A 19918-nucleotide genomic window follows, 5' to 3' on the forward strand; every position below is an offset into this window, starting at 1 on the left:
AAATGGTCTGCCTGCCGCCTCCCCATCAGCTGTAGGGCGGCTGAGTGGGAGGAGACAGACAGACTCCTTGGAAGCCCCACGAAGCGTCCTGCCCCAGGTTGCCCTGCCCCGCAGGCAGTTGGTCCTGCCCCTGGGCACGTGCGCCGCCCCAGGCACCCAATCGGCTTGCTCCGCCATTGCAGAGGTGTCTTCAAGGGATTTGCCAGCCAAGGCACCAGAAACATCCTGCTAAACTATCAGGAAACCACCTGGAGTTACCTTAGCATCTGCTTTGCGTTGCATGTGGAAGTTCTTCAGTTCAACCCCTGGCATTTCTAGGCTGGGCTAGGAATGTTGACTGTCTGAAACCCTGGAGAGCTTCTGCTAGTCAGTGTGGACAGTACTGAGTTAGATGGACCTACTGTCTGACTCAGAATAAGCAGGTCTTTGTGGCTAACGCACCATCATGTTATCTGCCCCTGACAAAGGAACTACACCAGGTTTCTAACACAAAGCACCAAATTCAGAGTGTTCTGTATTATGTGGGTGGGGCCAGATATCAACTGAGACAGACTCGTGGTTGTGAGGGAGGCATGAAAATCATAAGCCACTCCCAACAAGGGACCTTAGCGTGGATGAGATTCCTGGGGACACCCAACCTGGGCGTTAATGTTCATCTGTTATACAAGTTCTTATAACAGCTCCTTTGTATAGAGTATACCCAACTCTGCTGAATTTTTATTTGAATTTCCATTTGTTTGCTTGCTGATAAAAGCAGTATTAATGACTGGTTAGTATGACTAATGAATGTGAAAAGACTTTAGTTGTAAAAGCAATCCATCAGTCGTCTAATCAAATACTACATTAATTTCATATATTGCCTGTGCTGACATTGCTCTGGGAAACTGCTGAATAATGAAGCAAGACGGTAGGGGGAAAATTGTTGCCTTCCTATGAAATTGTCGGTTTTATGTATACAACATTTAAAGCTAATCTGATGAAGCCTTCCCCTCTTTTTTTTTAGATGTATATTCAATTGTGAAAGAAAAGTAGATAGGCATTTCTTGGGGGGGGGGGCTTTTCAAAGGATGTGGTGCAATGCAATAGAAAAGATGGGAAATTAAAGGTAAAGGTACCCCTGCCCGTACGGGCCAGTCTTGACAGACTCTGGGGTTGTGCGCCCATCTCACTTAAGAGGCCAGGGGCCAGCGCTGTCCGGAGACACTTCCGGGTCACGTGGCCAGCGTGACATCGCTGCTCTGGCGAGCCAGAGCCGCACACGGAAACGCCGTTTACCTTCCCGCTGGTAAGCGGTCCCTATTTATCTACTTGCACCCGGGGGTGCTTTCGAACTGCTAGGTTGGCAGGCGCTGGGACCGAGCAGCGGGAGCGCACCCCGCCGCAGGGATTCGAACCGCCGACCTTTCGATCGGCAAGTCCTAGGCGCTGAGGCTTTAACCCACAGCGCCACCTGCGTCCCACAAAAAATTGCTCCTATCCAATTTCCCTATCTGACCTTTTAACTGGACACTTTGCAGTAGATGGGACTGCATGACACATGAGATGTCTTCTAATTCTGGGATACTGGAATTCTATTGTTTAGTGAAGCAAAGCTACAAAGGGCTATAAGTTCTTAAACCTTCTGCATAAAACTTCCATGCATACAGAGACATCACTGAAGTTTTCTCCATATTTCAAAATGCATACCAAGAGTAACTAATGTCTTCTTTAAGATTTGAAGGGACAGGAAACTAGCTACAGACTCCATAATTTTGTGAACCTGCAGAACCCACCCGCTTCTTAAATATAAAACGCTTGTCACTTTCTGGCAAGGAAGATAACATTGCTGCTGTAAATCAGCTTTTGCCTGCTTCATTTATTCTGCACATCATGCAGATTCCACAGCAGAACAGAAACAATGACATAACCTCAACTCATTTATTTTAATTGTGGGATCACTTATTTCAAAACTTACTTTTTGTCACTTAACTGCTCAGAGTTTTACATGGGAAATTAATTAATTTCAGTAGATCTACCCTGAGTAAAAATTCGTTGAACACCACCCACTGGGTTGTAGATCCCAGGATCTGCTGAAAGAAAGGTTCTCCTCCTTCTGCAGCCAGCTGAAAATTTTCTCCATAGTGTTGAGCAAAGCAAGGGCTTCCAAAATGGCGTGGCAGGTTGCAGGTGGGACAAGGAATATTGGAATAGTAATATTCCAATAAAGATGCTTTTATGTCTTGACAGAACAGACCTGTAGCATAAGCACCTCATATGCTTTTACAGGACAATTAACAAAGAGTTTTGGTGGTTGGAGCAACTACCTTTTCTTTTGCCTACACTAGTTGTCAGCTCTGAACGACTGGATAAACCATTGTGGAAATGAAGCAAAATGAATGAAAGAAGCCATCCCCCACTTCTAAGAATGTATGAACCACAATGAAAAACAAAAATGATTTTGTATTTGAAAAATGCCAGCATGCCAGTTACTTCTTCTGAGGGAAGTAATCATGTTTACAGTGCCCATTTCACCTCTGCAGCCCTCATGTTTTTGTTCTAAATGGGTCTCCTTGTGTTGCAGCCAAACAGAGAGCTATCCTCTTTGCACAACACCTACACCTCATCATTAATAAGCAGCAACTGTAAAAGGACATTCACGCTGCAACATTTTTGGGTCCACAAATGTGTATAAATACGCCGCTTTACTATGGCTCTCTAGAGGCAAGAGCAATTAGATTCATATACTTACTGTAATTAAAGTTAAAGCAGAAGCTAATTAGCAATGTTGTGTTTACTTTTCTTTAAAGAAAATAAAGATCCTAGAGTCAGACACACAATATATATATTTTTAAATTTAATGATTGCAGGTACCCACAACTATAATTCAGTCCTTATATTAGTTTCTTCGCTTGTTCATAGCCCTTCCTAGCATTTGTTGGTAGAAAATGTGATGGAAATCACTCTAGCTTTAAAGGGAAGTAGAGGAGTCATTTTTATGCTGTGAGATACGATGAGGTATATGTTCTACATTTCCCCCTAAATCAATTTTCTTATTGAAAATAATTAGCCTTTTGAGCTCTTGACAAAGCATGGCTCCAACCTTGTATTGAGCTTTAAGACAGGACAGTGGTCTGTCTAGGTTCAGTGTTGTCTGTACTATACTAGCTGGGTTTCAGACAGGAGTCTTTTCTAGTCCAGGGATTAAGCTTTGGGCTTCCTTCATCCTAAGTATCTGTTCCACCACCAAACTATACCCACATCCTTGTGAAAGGTCAATTAAGAATGCTAGGGTCAGATGTCTGTAAACATAGTTGGATAGCACCATCGACCACAGCAGGGTGTCCACAACCCATGTGGTCTCAGTAAAGGATCTGATTTTGTGCAACTAATAGTGATCCTTCATCCATTGCATTGAGGCACATCTTATAATAAGAAACACAAAAATAAAAGGGCATTTGAGCAGCAACTGGGAATGCTGTGATGTTCAATATGCAAGCTCAAGGAAGAGAAAATCCAATTTCCTTGTTTATTTGAAAAGAATTTGATGAGCCATTAGCAGGGTTCCCTATTGCATTGATTGTCCCTCCCCCACTCCTCAACACCCCCAATATCCACAGTTGAAAAAGCAAAGACAGCTTAATTTTCGACTTATATTTCTTTCACATGAATCAAGAGAAAACCTGGGACATTAAAACACCATTTATAGTATTGTAACCAGTGCTGGAGGAAGGGTAAAGTTACCAGACGTCCCTGTTTCCCAGGGACAGTCCCCGGATTTACAAATCAGTCCCCTGACAAAATCCATCTATTTAATAGGAAGTTGAAAAGTGTCCCTGGATTCATTGAGAAAAATCTGGTAACCTTAAGGAGGGGGTTGCGGGGTGTGTGGTCTGCCTCGGGTGTCATCACTGAGGGGGGGGGTGACAAAATGACAAAAATATGAGTTTTTAATAATAATAATAATAATAATAATAATAATAATAATGGGCTCATGAAACTTTTTAGTTCAGTCAACAAACGTAATGAAACACAGCTGGCACGAGGTGCCACACTGCGGGGGCCAGCACTTACTGTGGGGCCTGCAGCGTGCCCGAGCCATTCGTCTCTCCTGGGAGTGATGTGGAGGAGGAAGAGTTTGGATTTGATATCCCACTTTATCACTACCCTAAGGAGTCTCAAAGTGGCTAACATTCTCCTTTCCCCTTCCTCCCCCTCAACAAACACTCGGTGAGGTGAGTGGGGCTGAGAGACTTCAGAGAAGTGTGACTAGCCCAAGGTCACCTAGCAGCTGCATGTGGAGGAGCGGGGAAGCGAACCCGGTTCACCAGATTACGAGTCTACCGTTCTTAACCACTACACCACACTGGTGTGGTGGTTTGGGCGCCTGCAGGCTCCGCAGAGTAGGGCTTGTGTCTGCCCACAGCCTCTTTCTCAGCTGCTCTCCAGCTGAGGGGGAGGCGGCGGAGAGGCTTGATGCAGTGTGCCCTGCCCCCAGCTGCAGGACGCATGTGCCGCACTGGGCACCCAAGCGGCTAGCTACACCACTGATTGTAACCCCCATTTGGCTAAAATGCAGCAACCCACATTTGGCTAAAATGGATTACAGAATTTGTTTGATACTGCTGTAAACTGATTTTTCAGGGGCACATAGAGCTGTATAAGAAAGGTATGGGTAGAAAACCCTCTTTACATGAAAAGAACTCTGCTCATGCTTCTCTGATTCCAACTTGTAATTTCTTGCAAGATACAGTTTGTCACCAGAATGATTCATTCCAGGGCTCCAAGCATAAAGGTCTGCACTGGGAATTATGTGGCGCGATGACAAAATCAATTTATCCATCTACTACCCTTTTTGGATCCTAGCCCATGCCAGAGACTCATTTGGTTAACCTTTAAAGCCCCTTGCAAATGTTCAAGGGAAGGAACTTTCAAAATTACCTACTGCAGAAAAAACACATACATGGGTGTCCTGTTTAAAATTTTGGTCACTTAAACAATTCAAAGAAAATTTCACAATTTCCACAAATTGCGTGGGGCGTACCCATTTAAGTAAGTACTGGGTCTTAAGCACTGTTAAGACTCTGACTTCAAAAAAGGAAGGACTGTGGAAAACAGTGGTTACTTTCTGGTCTATCACATTTTAAATCAATTTAAGTGACAATCACTGGTTTATGTGTCAAATCGTATAGGAAGAGGGGATTTATTTGTGTTGATAACATCTGGAAACACAGCACATTTTATTGGAAGTTGCTTTTGCTGCTCTATAGTTTGCTTTTCATCTGTCAAGGGGTTACATGACAGGTATGTATGCATTTGTGTGTTCAAGCTTCAATGTCATTTTAGTCTCAACATTGCTTCAGGTGCAATATATTCATTCTCCCTTCCAAACAAGTACAATAAAGGATATTCACAGGAAGAAAAAGGAACAACAAAAAACAACCACCACCAAACAAGATATCTAGATGTGCCTTAAAAACACATTTATGCATGACCAGTTGTTCAAGAATGTGAAGGGGGTATATCCTATTCAAATGTGTATCCTATCAAGAGCAATGCAACACGTAAATATCCTCATACTGGGATGGATTCAGACTTTGCTTTCCATGAACAGGCTGTTACTGTTGGAAGGGAGATGACTTTTGCCAATTCACCCTTCCTCTCTAGCTCCTCAACTCACAGGCAGGATTTGGGGTTGAGGACTGCAGCAGGGGATCAGCAAAAGGACCGTCCCCTGTCTCCGTGGGCAATATCGTTCACTCAGGCCAGAGCTGTTCTATAGACAGCAGTCTGAAGCGATGAAGAAGCTAAAGTATGGACTAAAGAGCAATCCAAATTAGAGGGCAAACCAGAAGGCAGAACTGGAGAAAAAAACCAAGAATCACAACCAAGAAGCAATCCAGGTCAGAGGGAAAACTAGAAGGCAGATCCGAGAACAAGTCAAGAGTCAGCACCAACCAGCAATACACACAGGGCTTGTTGTTCAAGCAAAGTTCTGCTGAGGCAGGAAGTCCTCTTATGCAAGAGCCAATGGCCAACCTGGGTAGTCTGGAAGGTTCATCCCTGAGAAGCTCCAGAGACACTGCTTGCCACATGGGGTAAAAGGGTCAGCAGTTTTATGTACAGTGGTACCTTGGGTTAAGTACTTAATTCTTTCTGGAGGTCCGTTCTTAACCTGAAACTGTTCTTAACCTGAAGCATCACTTTAGCTAAAGGTGCCTCCTGCTGCTGCCGTGCTGCCGGAGCACGATTTCTGTTCTCATCCTGAAGCAAAGTTCTTAATCTGAAGCACTATTTCTGGGTTAGCGGAGTCTGTAACCTGAAGCGTATGTAACCTGAGGTACCACTGTATTTATTTGTTGCACCCACCCTGGGTATTGCAACAAAGGGCAGGATAGAAGTTTGTTTTAGAAAAAATAAAAAATAAAAATCTACATAGGAGCCTGCTTATGTATCCCAATCTCCTTGGTGGAACAAAAGAGGGTCAGTTGTATGACTAAGATAGTATTCTGAGGCCAGTTATCACAGTTCTTTCTTTTTCCATGTTATCTTAATTACCTTGTAAGCCTGAAGGCAGAGCCATATTGCTTGTTTCAGGTGCTTGCCGTATTGCTTAAAGAAACTGCTTGTATATATATATTTTAAGGTTGCCTTCCATCTTGCATTTGCTCTAAGTGTGCTCTAAGTGTGGAACTGCAAAATATAGGGGCCAGGAGCTAACACTACTTATGAAAGAAAACTGACGAGCAACAAGAGTCTGGGCTTGAATACATCCCTCTGCTTGCAAGCAAGTGATTTTGGTAATAGAAATGACCAAAATCGCACAGCAGTTCCAGTACTACAACCCCCAATGCTATAATTGTAGCGAAACACACACACACACACACACACACACACACACACAAACACACACGGCCTATGAGGTGCAATATGTCTATAGCAAATGAGGCACTAACAGCTAATAGCAACAGGGGAGACAAATATCAGTATTAATGGCACTGATACAATTTCCCATTATCTAAGTGTATCAGGTCTGTGTGTGCACTAAATGCGATGTATTTTTGTACAATCTGTAGCATTCTGGGGATATGTTCATGGCTCCTAGTTCCATGATGAATTACAGCGTTCCCCCCCCCCCAATAGTAATAATAACAGTACTACTAATAATAATTTTGAACTGCAAAAATTCGGCATCTTTCAACATTGCTGAGTAAACTGACTGCATAAGCGATGACTCCATAAACTTTAGGAACTCATTTATTATGTTGCTAGATCAGACACTGCATTTATTCACACAGTGCATCTATAAAACTGAGCTTTCATTAGAGTCATGGGGAGGCCCAAGCCTCTTTCTCTTCACTTGAGAAGGTGAAGCTCAAGAAGATAATTAAACATGAAACAATGAGGAGGCTTGCTGGGTAAGCAGTAGTGTGAAAACAGTTACTCCTCACAAAAGAGGGGAAATTAGCTGGCTGGATAAAAGAGGAAGTGTCAGACTGGAAGACTGGAAGGAGGACTCTGCCAGCATAAGCGGGGAGAGCTCGATGCATCATTAATGCCATTTTTTTAACACTTAAGCTCCACAGCTGTCCAAGTCCAAGCACATTCAAATGCCACACATTCAGAGAAATGAATATGCCGTGTTGAAATTATTTCCCTTAAACTTCCCATGTTCATCTTTCACTCGTTGCAGCCAACTGCCAAATGTAGCAGGCTCTCAGTGGAGCATCTTTGTTTACAGAGTCAGTGCAAACAGAGCCTTCTAAAGAGATTCAGTGTCGTCATTATATTATAACAAACACATCATTTTTTTACATTGTAAACACCAATATTTCCAGGAACAGAAAGTTTGGTTTGATTTTGATGCTTTCAAACTGTGCAGTTTCATTTGTGATGTGCTGTTTCCTTTCAAAACTTCCCTTCTCCAGAACAGTGTTCCCTGAAGCAGCCAGGATTTTTTTCCCTTTTTTTGGCAGAGGTTCAGGTGCACACAGTGCCAAAAGAAATAGAATAAACAAACACTGCTTAATGCAGCTGGCTAGGTAATTTACATATTACTGCACACCAAATATGGAGACCTGAATATGGATTAGAACTCCTGTGATGATACAAATGCTGTATAGATAAAGAAAATGAAAAATTCTACATAACCATCAATTTACCTTTCTCGGGAGTGACATTTTACTGTGAAATATATATAGAAACACATAGGAGCATTAAAATATATATGGGGAAATAGGTACACTGTAGATGTTTGTGTATATGCTTATGTCAGTCCATCCATCTAATTACACACACACACACACACACACACACACTTAGGCAACAATACACAATTCTTATTTAGGCATCCTCTCTCAAAAGTGTATTTTTTCCATAGACAAATGCTAAAGTGCAAAGAAAATAAATATCAAAATAGCTAACATATGCTGGACTGTTTTGGCATATTATAATGTCACAATAATTCTGAGTGTTTACTTGATGCAAACTTAGCTAGATGCTAAGATGTCCTGCTATACTAGGCAATGGAAGTGAAAATACAGGAACCATTTACTCATGTTTTAGTACACTGGTATCTGCTTTCAGAAGTAAGAGCTTCAAAGTATCCTCAATTTTGTTGTTTATGTTTAAACATACTGTGAGCATACCCCTTGGCACAGATTAAAATCAAAACTGAAGTTATACAATTGAGATCAATAGAACTCACTCCAAAGCGAGTGTGTGGGAGGGTAGCAGTTTTTCTAGCAAAATTCAAAATCAGAGACATTCAAAACTGTAATTCAAAACAGTTAAACTGAAAATTAGAACCTATGACCTTTTATGCAGGTATTGCTATCTAACGGACTCTCTCACAGTATTAACAAACAATAGACTACAAAAACAGAGACTCCTACAGTCTAAATAAATGCAGTGAAGTCTCATTTATAGACAAATCATTGTCAGCATTATAGAGAAATGTCATTGTTATTTAGGCTGCAATCCTAACCCCACTTATCTAGGAGTAAATACATTAGAATTCAATAGGACTTAGTTCTGAGTAGATGTGGTCAGAATTGTGCTGTTAATTTAGTATATGTGTGTATATATAGATATATAAATTGAATCAATTTTATCTTCCTGCTTATTTAAAAATGTAACACCCTGTACTGTTTTCTCCATACAAACTGAATGTAACAGGTATACCAATGGGATAATTCAGCATTTTAAATCCAGTTAAGATTAACAATAATTGGTGAAACTGGTACACCTGCATCAGGACCACCAGACACCTTCATCTGCCCCACCTGCAACAAAACATCTCTCTCTCATATCGGTCTCTACAGCCATAGCAGGCGCTGTAACTCTCCAATGGTTTGACTTAGCCCCAAAGGTGCACCCTTCCATTGTCTCCCAAGACAGACAGATGCCAACAAAATATACTTAAAATGTGGAATAGTAGTCATTGTAGTAGCAGCAATAGTCAAAGGCCTAAAACAAGGTCCCAAGAAGGTAAATGAAAAGAATGCAAACATTTTATAGACAAACATTCTGATCCAGAATGATATATAAATTAATAGAAAAAAGTTTCTACTTGTGGATCGACTCTACTGTGGGCAAAACAGGGTTCTGAGGTTAGAAAGAAACCGCTCTCTCATATTTAAAGTGTTTTCTGTGCCCCTCCCTGAAAAAATCCTGTGGACACACATGCTCGTGGAAGGCTTATATCAAGTATCTGGTATTAATGGAACATAAATGGAGCAAGTAATTTCCACAGGATGCTGACTGTGTTTTCTTTCCTGATTTTCACACCAGCTTGCAGAATGAGGTCTATAGTAAATTCTTATGCTACTTCTTTTGCCATTTGTTCTTGCTTCACAAAATAATTATTTAGTTCGCAATTAGGCCATTTCAGATGCCAAGTGCTGTTAGTATTGAGTGGTGATGTGTATCAAAACAGCAACGTGATAACTTGTGCATCATTCTTCTATAGGTGATTTTTCAACATGTGTAATGAGCATCATGCTATTGATTTTTTTTTTTTTAAGCATTTCACCAATGGGAAAGGCAGAGAACAAGGACACTTCATTGAGGGCCAACTTTATGAACAACTGTTTTCTTTCCCTAAAAGTGTCAGGGAAGCACAAAAGAAGAAGTGGATGAGGATATCAGCTTAGCAGGAATGCAGCATTTTAGCACATTTTTGTTTCCAGGTTTGCTTTCCATTCATTAAAAAGAATCTGGATTTTTTCCCAACCTCCTCTCAAATGGTACTTTCAGCAACCTTTTTGACTCCTAAGAATAAGCATCCAAGAAAAAGGCTTATGGAAAGCGAATGCTTGGTGTTGTTTTTTTTAAAGTGAGCTGTCTCACCACCACAGATTTTTCCAAGTTCTTACAACTCTAATTAAAATGTGGTAATTGGTTATGTTACCTCAATTACCATGATGCATGGACATTGATGCAGAGTGACACCAATTGAATCCCTTGGGTGTTATACCCTAAGGCCATCCCATTTATTGTGGCCTTATTATTTTCAATTATGTGGCTGGATGTACAGCATACTTTCAAAGCCAATGCACATGGGAATTGAGCTGGACACATAGTACAGTGTACTTACAGAAGCGTTCGGCAGCAGAGGAAAATTTGCATGATGGAAAGGAAGCATTTCTCAAATCCACATGAATAATCTAAGTCAGAAATATTGCAGAGAGCAAGGAACAGACTTCAATCAGGCAGGCATCCCAAACCTAAATGATACCATCTCAAAATTTGGCAACTAACAGCTTCTTCAGTTGTGTAGAGGGGGGGGGGAATGAACAGTGGCTTCTTATATGTGACAGATTTCAAGGCAAGGACAGTGAAATCACAGATAATGAATGGAAAAGAACAACAGTCTCTCTTTTGGAAGAGCTGTTTTGCCTAAACCCTCATTTGTAACCCTGGCAATTCTGCTTATATGAGCAGCTTCTACAAGGAGAAGGTTTTTCCTGGGAAAGGAGTGGGACCAGGGGAAACCACTCAGACCTGGGTCTAGAAAGCATTGATCAAGTGGAAAGCTGCTTGGACCTGAGCTTCCTAGGTATGGGACAAGCAGCACTGTGGACGAGCTGTCAATCTTTTTGTTGGCAGCTGTGACCATGAGTATATTTTTACTACCTTAGGTTGGTTAACCAACTGCTTCTGTTCCTAGGGATGAATACTATGGTTACATCCAAACTGGATGACTATAACAAGCACTAAACAGGGCCACCTTTGAAAAGGGTCTGGACACTTCTGCAGGGACAGAATTTGGATAGAGCCGCTACTAGGAGAACATTACACCAAAACCACATCCATGCCATACATTTAAAGCACTATTATACAACTTTCCCGCCATGGCTTTCCCCAATGAATTCTGGGAACTTTAGTTTGTTTAGAGTGCTGATAGCTGTTAAAGGTAAAGGTAAAGGTACCCCTGCCCGTACGGGCCAGTCTTGACAGACTCTGGGGTTGTGCGCCCATCTCACTTAAGAGGCCAGGGGCCAGCGCTGTCCACAGACACTTCTGGGTCACGTGGCCAGCGTGACATTGCTGCTCTGGCCAGAGCCAGAGCCAGAGCCAGAGCCAGAGCCGCACACGGAAACGCCGTTTACCTTCCCGCTGGTAAGCGGTCCCTATTTATCTACTTGCACCCGGAGGTGCTTTCGAACTGCTAGGTTGGCAGGCGCTGGGACCGAGCAGCGGGAGCGCACCCCGCCGCAGGGATTCGAACCGCCGACCTTTCGATCGGCAAGCCCTAAGCGCTGAGGCTTTAACCCACAGTGCCACCTGCGTCCGAATGATAGCTGTTAGGCGAGCCCTATTTCCCTCTCTGAGTTACAGTTCCCAGAGTTCCCTGGGAAGAAGGATTGATTGTTAAACTACTCCTGGAATTCCATTTCATAGGCAGGTAGTCTGAATTATTCACAAATCCTTTTCACTTAATCAAATGAATGAATTAAATGAAATAAACTTTATGCAAATAGACTTGACACATGACTGGATGGGGAAAGTGCATTGGGGAGTGCTCTAGAATTTTAAGGCAAAACCACAGCAATTCAATGCCAGCTTTCATATTGACATACACTGACAATATGAGAAACAAACTGTCTTCTGCTATCAGTCCTAGAGAAACTTTATGTTTTGGGAGAAACTGTGGATATTGTAAAAAGATCTTTTAAAAGGCAGCAAAAAGTTCTTTTAAAAAGCTACTAATATATATATATCTTTACAAATAATTTCAACATAACCCCCGAGCATGAATAATACGTTGCCATTAGGGACCATGAAAAGGAAAATGGTCAAAGGAAAATGCTGATAGATGTATTAAAAGAACAGAAGAGGGAAGCAACTCCTGAACTTCCGTAACACATCTAATCAACCAGGCCAGCATTTGCACTGTCAGTGACTCTTGCCAACACCGAGTCTGATGGCATCAGAGATGTAAACACATCCCATTTGTTTTCATATATTACAGTATATTGTGGACAACCTCAAATAAAAAAACTATATACTTGTTTCCCGGGGATACCATTCATGTGCCAAGACTGGCACACCATCAAGTGCAGAGAGATAGGCAAAGCAGAGAAAGCAATCTTGGGATCAGCCCAAGAAATGACTACACAGGAACTGAATGAAAGGAAATGTTGTAGCATGCCAGCTTGGAATTGGGAGACGGCAGGGGAGGGAGAGAAAAAGAATGCAAGAGAGGCTAGCTAATTTCAGTTCCAACTACAGCATCCTGATTCTAAGAACTCTTTTTATCATCTAAGAAAATGGAAGATTTGGAAACTAGCCCTGTTTTCATATGGAATGCATATGTTCGTAGCAAGAGACCTTCCCAAAACGAAAAATAAAACCTATATGGAGAGTTCTTAATGGCTGCCATTTCTCACCAGTTGCATTCCCTACCAGGTGAAATGTAATTCAGTCCAGCAAAGAAGTCTAGGTTACCCCAGGCAAAGTGGGAACAAAGCAGTGTGGAGCTTGTGAAGTTCTCTGGCATCCTGACATCAAGAAAACACACAGTGCTTTTACACTCCCCCTACCTCACCCCCCCGATCGATTCCTATCCAAATAGAGCCACAAGACTACTTCACTCCTGCTGCAAGAGCAGCACTAGCCTTTAATTAGCACGTAGCAGCTTATTTAGAGGAACTGCAGCTAAACCCAGCAGCAGCAGCTCGCATGGCAAAGATGAGAGTAGCTCCGGCTGCAGTGGCGCTTTTACACGTGTGTTCAGCAGCCTGCAGAGCTTTTTCACAGTTGCTGCTTGCCTCTGCTTCAGGCAAAAGAGAACAGTCGGCACCAGAAGGTGAAAAAGTGAGAGCACAACACACCAAAAACAATACAGCTTTTTGCCAACTGCTGCTATTTTAAGAGGAATAAAGCTTCTGGATCAGATGGGCAGTCTCTGCACCACTACCCTGTAAAGAAAGGACCAGAGCAAGGTCCTGATTTGGCTCTAATAGAGGGATGGGGTCCAACAAAGGCACCAACACACAGCTGCCCCTGTGGTGTTCTATTTATGTCATGAGCTCCTTTAGGAATGCTGCTATAAAAGCGAGACACTTTTCAATCTGTCTGTTGCAAGCAGTGTCAGAATTCCACAGGTCTTCAACGAAAGGTTGGACGAGCATGTATTGAGGATGCTTTAAATATTGGATAGCTTGTCTCAGGACAGGCTGAAGTAGATTACATGTAGAAAAATTCCAACCTTAATATTTTGAACCCATACAAAACACTTATTTCCATAATAAAAAAAATTCCTTCCAATAGCTCCTTAGAGACCAACTAATTTTGTTATTGGTATGAGCTTTCGTGTGCATGCACACTTCTTCAGGTACCATTATTTCCATAGTACTTATTCCATGCTCTCTAACTTTGTTTGGCAATAAGGTTGGAATTGATGGGCTAAAGCACATAGATGAATACTAGTGCTGGACAAACGGGATGTTCAGAATAAGTCCAGGGGCTGCTTTATAGAGATCTAGATAAATGATTGAAGTGTATCATATTACAAACAACAATACATGTTTTGGTCTAATTCAGAAAACCATTGACTACCCTTATCTGCCATTTTTTTCAATTCCACAAAAACCATTCAGTGCCTTAAAAGGGTCAGAATCTATGTGTTTAAAAACAGAACTCGAGTTTGTGCAACGTGTTCATAGCCCATTAATCAGTTGGTTCCATTGACAGGATCATTATATGTTTGGGGAGAAAGGTTCAGAAGCCTAATTATTTGGCTCGCTGTTGCACCTTCAGTGAAGATATCAAGAGGAACAAGGAAGGATTTTAAGGTGCTGGGGAAATGCCCCACGTGAATGCATTTGAAGGGAAGGAACATCAAGCAGGTGTCACTTACGGAATGCTTTGCCAACTTCTTCTGCAGTCTAGTTTGCCACTGGACAGCTTGCATGACAATGGCTTCCCACCTCCTTTCAAGATTTACAATTATCAGCTGCATTGACTGGTGATCTGCGTTCAGGTTACAGGTATCCTGGTCATTAAGGAGGTGCTGGCACAAACGCAAAACTGAGCCCACGCCTCGGCGTCTCTGTTTAATTTCGCAGCAGAGGGACTGTGGACAGAAGAATGGTCAGTGTCAATGCACTTTATAAGTATAAGTATAGGTATAAGTATAAGTATAATAATTCAGCAGTCACTTGCAGAGTCCAGTGTTGTTGCTGCTTTAAGAATATTATGCAACACCATACCTTATAGCAGGGGTTCCAAAACTGTGGTCCATGGAGCACCAGTTCATGAACTTCATTCAGGTGCTCTGCAGTGCATGAGCATTCAAATTCATATTTGTATTTGTACTGCTTATTTATTATCACCCCTCCCCCCAAAAAGCCCCTCCATGAACAAACCAGGTAGGCAGTCAAGAGCCCCAGCACTTCCCCAATTCAACAAACAAACAAACAAACAAACAAACAAACAAACAAACAAACAAACAAAGCATGAGAACTAAACAGCCTCGGCCCTGTATACCTAAAAGAGCGTCACCACCCCCATTGTCCAGCCCGGACACTGAGATCCAGCACTGAGGGCCTTCTGGCGGTTCCCTCATTGTGAGAAGTGAGGTTACAGGGAACCAGGCAGAGGGCTTTCTTGGTAGTGGCGCCCGCCCTGTGGAACGCCCTCCCTTCAGATGTGAAGGAAATAAGTAGCTATCTTATCTTTAAAAGACATCTGAAGGCAGCCCCGTTTAGGGAAGTTTTTAATATTTAATGCTGTATTGTTTTTAACATTCGATTGGAAGCCGCCCAGAGTGGCTGTGGCTGGGGAAACTCAGCCAGATGGGCGGGGTATAAATAAATTAATAATAATAATAATAATAATAATAATAATTCATCCCTCTCCTCTCCCAGTTTTCTCACAATGTGCAACAGCCCAGATTTAGCCTTTCCTACAAAGAGAAGTTAACACTGCAGCCAATGCCAGAGTAGGAAAAGACAGCAAAATCAATGCAACAGCAAATGTATCTTCCTCCACCACTACCACTACCACTACCACTACCACTACCACCCACACACACACACACACACAACTTTCCAGCAGACAGCAAAGCAAGCCAAGAGGAAGCCCCAGCACTTCTTCCCTTCCCCTTTTCCAAAAGGCAAGTTGTCAAACTTATCGAATGCCATAAATACAAGTGTCTAAAAATAAAATAAAATCAGAGGCCCCTTTTGAGCTTGAGGCCCCAGGCCAAATGGTCTTCCCCACCCCTGAGAAGTCCTCTCCATGTGAAACACATATAGTACTGAAATTTAGAAACTACCAGTAGAATTTACCAAGACACCTTTTTAAAAGTAACACTGCAAACATATAGGAATATTGAAACACTGCCATATATAAAAGACAAAGGCCTGGCAAAACATGGGACATATTAGGATCAACCAAGGTTCACAAGGCAGGGTGCCAGCTTTTGAATTACCGGTACATGCAACTCTTCCCTGGTCTGAGTGTTTGTAGGCTCTAATAAAGGTATGATTTCAGCACTTCCACAACTCTTCCACAAAGCAAAACTTTTGAACAGTTCCATATGCTACAGATTTAAATATTTTGAAGTTGATTGCATCGGAAAGATGTGGGATAACAGAGACATTTCAACTTGTAATTCAACCAAGGAAACATTTTCTTTCTTTCTTCCAGTTTTAACACACCCGTGTCCCTCTGTTGCAAAAAAAGAACACAAGAAGGGCCCTGCTGGAACAATCCAAAACGCCATCTAGTTCATCATCCGTGTCATGGGCCCTTTGGCTCCATCAGGATCTGGCATGGTTTGGCAGCTCAAGATGAAGACGGTGGAGAAGCAGGTGGAGGGCTGGAAGTGTGGCAACCGGGGATGGAGGTGGGAGGTCCTCCCTGCTAACTGTTGGAACATTTTTGTAGCTTCCATTAAAATATGAACCTCTTGGCCTACTCATGTACCTTGGAATCTTGATTTTTGGACCTTGTGCTTGCTGCTGAGCCTGAATAAATATCTTTTTCTTACTTGCAAGTTGCATTTTGTTTTTGTTGTGTTTTGCGACCTGACAATCCTGTTCTTACAGTGACCAGCCAGATGTTTATGGAAAGTCCAAAAGGAGGACCTTAGTTCAGCAGTGTTTGCCCCACTTGTGACCCCCCCCCCAGCAACAGGTACCCAACAATGGAGGTAGAACAAAGCCACCATGACAAGTAGCTAGTTCTCTTTATTCTGATCTGTCTGCCCTATGGCTTCCTTTGTTTCTGTGCTGTTCTGAGCAAATCTGCAGTCAACATTACAGTGTGTTAAGTGCTTTTGAAGAGAGACACCAAGGGGAAAATGCCACCACAAGTGTCTAGGAAGATGTATTCTTCAGCCTAGCCCCCCTCCCCTGCTCCCACACACTGTGTTTCCTTCACTGAGTTGCTGTGGATCTAGTATCTTCTACCATATTAGAGCACGGAAGACTTCTTCACATTCAGGAGCTTACTAGGCAATTTAAATTGTGCACCGTGAAAACATCTGTTTCTCTCTGCAGGATGCTACAGATGAAAGTACATAACCCCATGAGAAAAATCTAAGCTATCACCCTAGCATTTTAGGTTTCCTTTTAGGGAAAATTTGGTAGCAGCGGGGTGGGGGTAGGGAATTACAGTTAATAAGAAAAGCCTTGTGAAAAATATCTGAGCTGTTTAGAGATGCTGGTAACTGAAAAACATGGACTTCTTTGGGTGCAACCTCCTAACTGACACTGCTGTTTCCAAGAGGAAAAGCTAAATATTGCCATTGTTTAAAAATAATAGTAAGATTGCACTTAAATACATTTTCTGCATAAGAAAAGTAGCTCTCCCTCTGAAAGTTTTCTGTTTCCTAACCAGTGGAAAGCTGAATTCCTAAAGCAAAACAATGGTGTTAATGTCTAATATCTATATGTACACATACCTTTTTATGCCTTTGGGTAAAGGGGAAGTTGATTGTTAAACTGAAAGTCTTCAACAAAAAATATGATTATATCCATAATATAGCTGGATTGCTTACTAATCAGCTTGCACTTCCACAATTTGAGTGTTCTAGCAGTTAACAGATTGCTTATTAATGAACAAGGGTAAACAAGACAATGCAATCTCATTTAAAATGGGTGTTTTAATGCCTAAAAGTATTTGTGTTCAAAATGTTAATCCCAATAAGATGTCATTAGAAGATGTCTTAAAATGATTAAGTGCATTTCATTGTAAAGTAACACTGCACAGTTTATCAGCAGGTGGACATTTTATACAGATGTTCTACTTATTAATAAAATGCGTCCTATAACTGTTTCAATTGCCTTACTCTTATAATAGCCCAAATCCCATTATTTCTGGAATGAGGGAACACTCTCCCCTTAATATCTCTGAATTTTAAGTAAGCTGAATGACAAATTTCAAAACCACTATTTATGCCAAAATATACCCACAAGCTTTATAATTCAGTTTATAGCTGGAATGCATTTTCTAATGTTCCTTAAACCTGCTTGCATTTACTTTCCTGAAGTGTATTGCTAAAAATTCTCCAGGAACACAAAGGTCATATCAAAGCTAGAAGTGACTGCAACTTCCTCATTCACAAATCCTGCAAGCATTTTATATCACAAATTTGCATACTAGCAAATCAAATGTTGCTTCAACCAATGAAACGTTGGTGATACTTCCAAGCTCCCCAATCAACACATGCAAGGCTGTCCCATTCTTCCTAATTTTTCTGGCTTGCACAGGGCTGTGTTCACTTCAGAACTGAAAATGTCGCTAAAGCCTTACTGAGACTGGGACCTCCTGACCTGTAACAAAGCTGCTTGAGGGGATTGTGGGCAAGTGGTTCATAAATGGTTCAAACAAGTGATTTTTTTCTGGGGGAATACAGGGGTATGCATACCCCTAAACATTTCGTGAATCTAAGTTTGGCCTCACTGAGGGGCAGTATTTCAATATGAATAGGAAAATGAGAGTACCCCTAAACATTTTTTAAAAAGAACAAAAGTGCTGGTTCCAACCAACCAATGCTGTCCATCATCAGCTTCTACTGTGAGTCTTTTCAGAATTAGACACTGGAGAGGTAGAGATACACCTGAGTAAAAAAGTTGCATTCTCACCCGGACATTAGAAGATCAGATATAGAGGTAAATTTGTATTAGACTGCAGCCTAAGGCTGTTTCATAGTCTCTAATACATTGGTCCCTGTACGAAGTCTAGAAATGATTTCTTAGGAGATTGGACAGTGCAGTTAGAAAACCGGGATGTATAGGTTCCATACTAATTCCATGTTCTTTTATGACCAGTTATATTGATCACATCTACATCTATAAAATTGACTCTTAATGAAAGCTTTCCATAAGATTCTTGAGCATGTTTCTAATTCTTCCTGCTAGCTTGGTGAGCCCCATGTATTAAAAATTATTGTAGATGCACTCTGTAAATGATGAAAAAAATAAAGTTTTCCATTAGAGACTTGAAAAGAGCAACTAGCAATAAATTATCTCTCATAATAATAATAATACAATCAAATGTCACATACCAGAAGTGAATGATGGCTTATAATCTTCTAAAGAAAACACTGACAAATCTGGCTGTTTTTTTTAAGTGATTCCAAACTTAAAAGAAAACGTTGCCTAAAATAATCGCTGATCTCAGTTTCTGGTGCTGGAACCTAATCTATATAAAGCTAAATATTCTATAAGCATGCGGTGAAGTGCAAAAAACAGCCACTGAAAAATGACATGATTAAATGGCACAACATGCAATCATTTGCTTTCAATTATATCAATGTATCTTCTTCCTTCCGAGGAGTCAGGCAGAAATATTGTTTTTTAAATGCCTCTATTAAATTGGGCACCAATAATAAAATAGATGAGAGTCCTAATAAGCTCATTTGCGTAACATACATCATACACTACAAAACTATTCTCTCCAAACAGCTTTGCTCATACATTTGTCTCCTGATTGTCATCCATCTTGCCTATATTACAAGGGTGTTTTTAAAGGCATACTGCTGCTTTCATGGCCATTCATTGGAAACCCTTTGTACAACTTTCCTGATTAACCTTAGTGAGGATCTTTGATGCTAATTATGGGTGGGGGGAGTTTGGCTATAATACACTTGCCGTCAGATTTTATTAGGGTGACGGTCGAAGGAAAATCTCAGACTGACATTTTGGAAAGATCATCTAATTGCAAGTCAGAAACACAGAATGACAGTTTAAAATAGATTATGAGTTCTTTCAAAACAGGGCACTGGTTCCCTTCATTTAAAAACAATGCCTTTTATACTATTATCCACCCAATTGCTGCAATGAGCATGTCCCTTGCCAAGATTCCTTTTTAAGAGTGTGGCATCTCACTGACAAGTTTGGAAATGGCATGTGACATTTATTATTAAAAATATCCACACTTCTAATAAAGAACTTATTTTCCTTTTCACTCTACTTACATGTGAAAA

General features: G+C 41.3%; 1 protein-coding gene and 1 long non-coding RNA gene across 4 annotated transcripts in view; one reads left to right on the forward strand and one right to left on the reverse strand.

Moving 5' to 3' along the window:
• LOC307204550 overlaps window positions 1–16483 on the forward strand; it is a 56471-nt gene extending 39988 nt beyond the window's left edge. Inside the window, exon 2 of the long non-coding RNA XR_013833740.1 lies at window positions 16135–16483. This is a non-coding gene — a long non-coding RNA (uncharacterized lncRNA). The remainder of the gene's footprint in view (window positions 1–16134) is intronic.
• The window catches only part of AKAP6 (A-kinase anchoring protein 6), a 251417-nt gene that overhangs the window by 11597 nt on the left and 219902 nt on the right, over window positions 1–19918 (reverse strand). For all 3 annotated transcript variants that reach the window (XM_079954227.1, XM_079954226.1, XM_079954225.1), the window contains exon 12: window positions 14342–14557. In XM_079954227.1, the coding sequence (XP_079810353.1) occupies window positions 14342–14557 (216 nt within the window). The remainder of the gene's footprint in view (window positions 1–14341; window positions 14558–19918) is intronic.

The sequence above is a fragment of the Podarcis cretensis genome (genome assembly GCF_951804945.1).
Source record: "Podarcis cretensis genome assembly, chromosome: 1".
Lineage (NCBI taxonomy): Eukaryota > Metazoa > Chordata > Lepidosauria > Squamata > Lacertidae > Podarcis > Podarcis cretensis.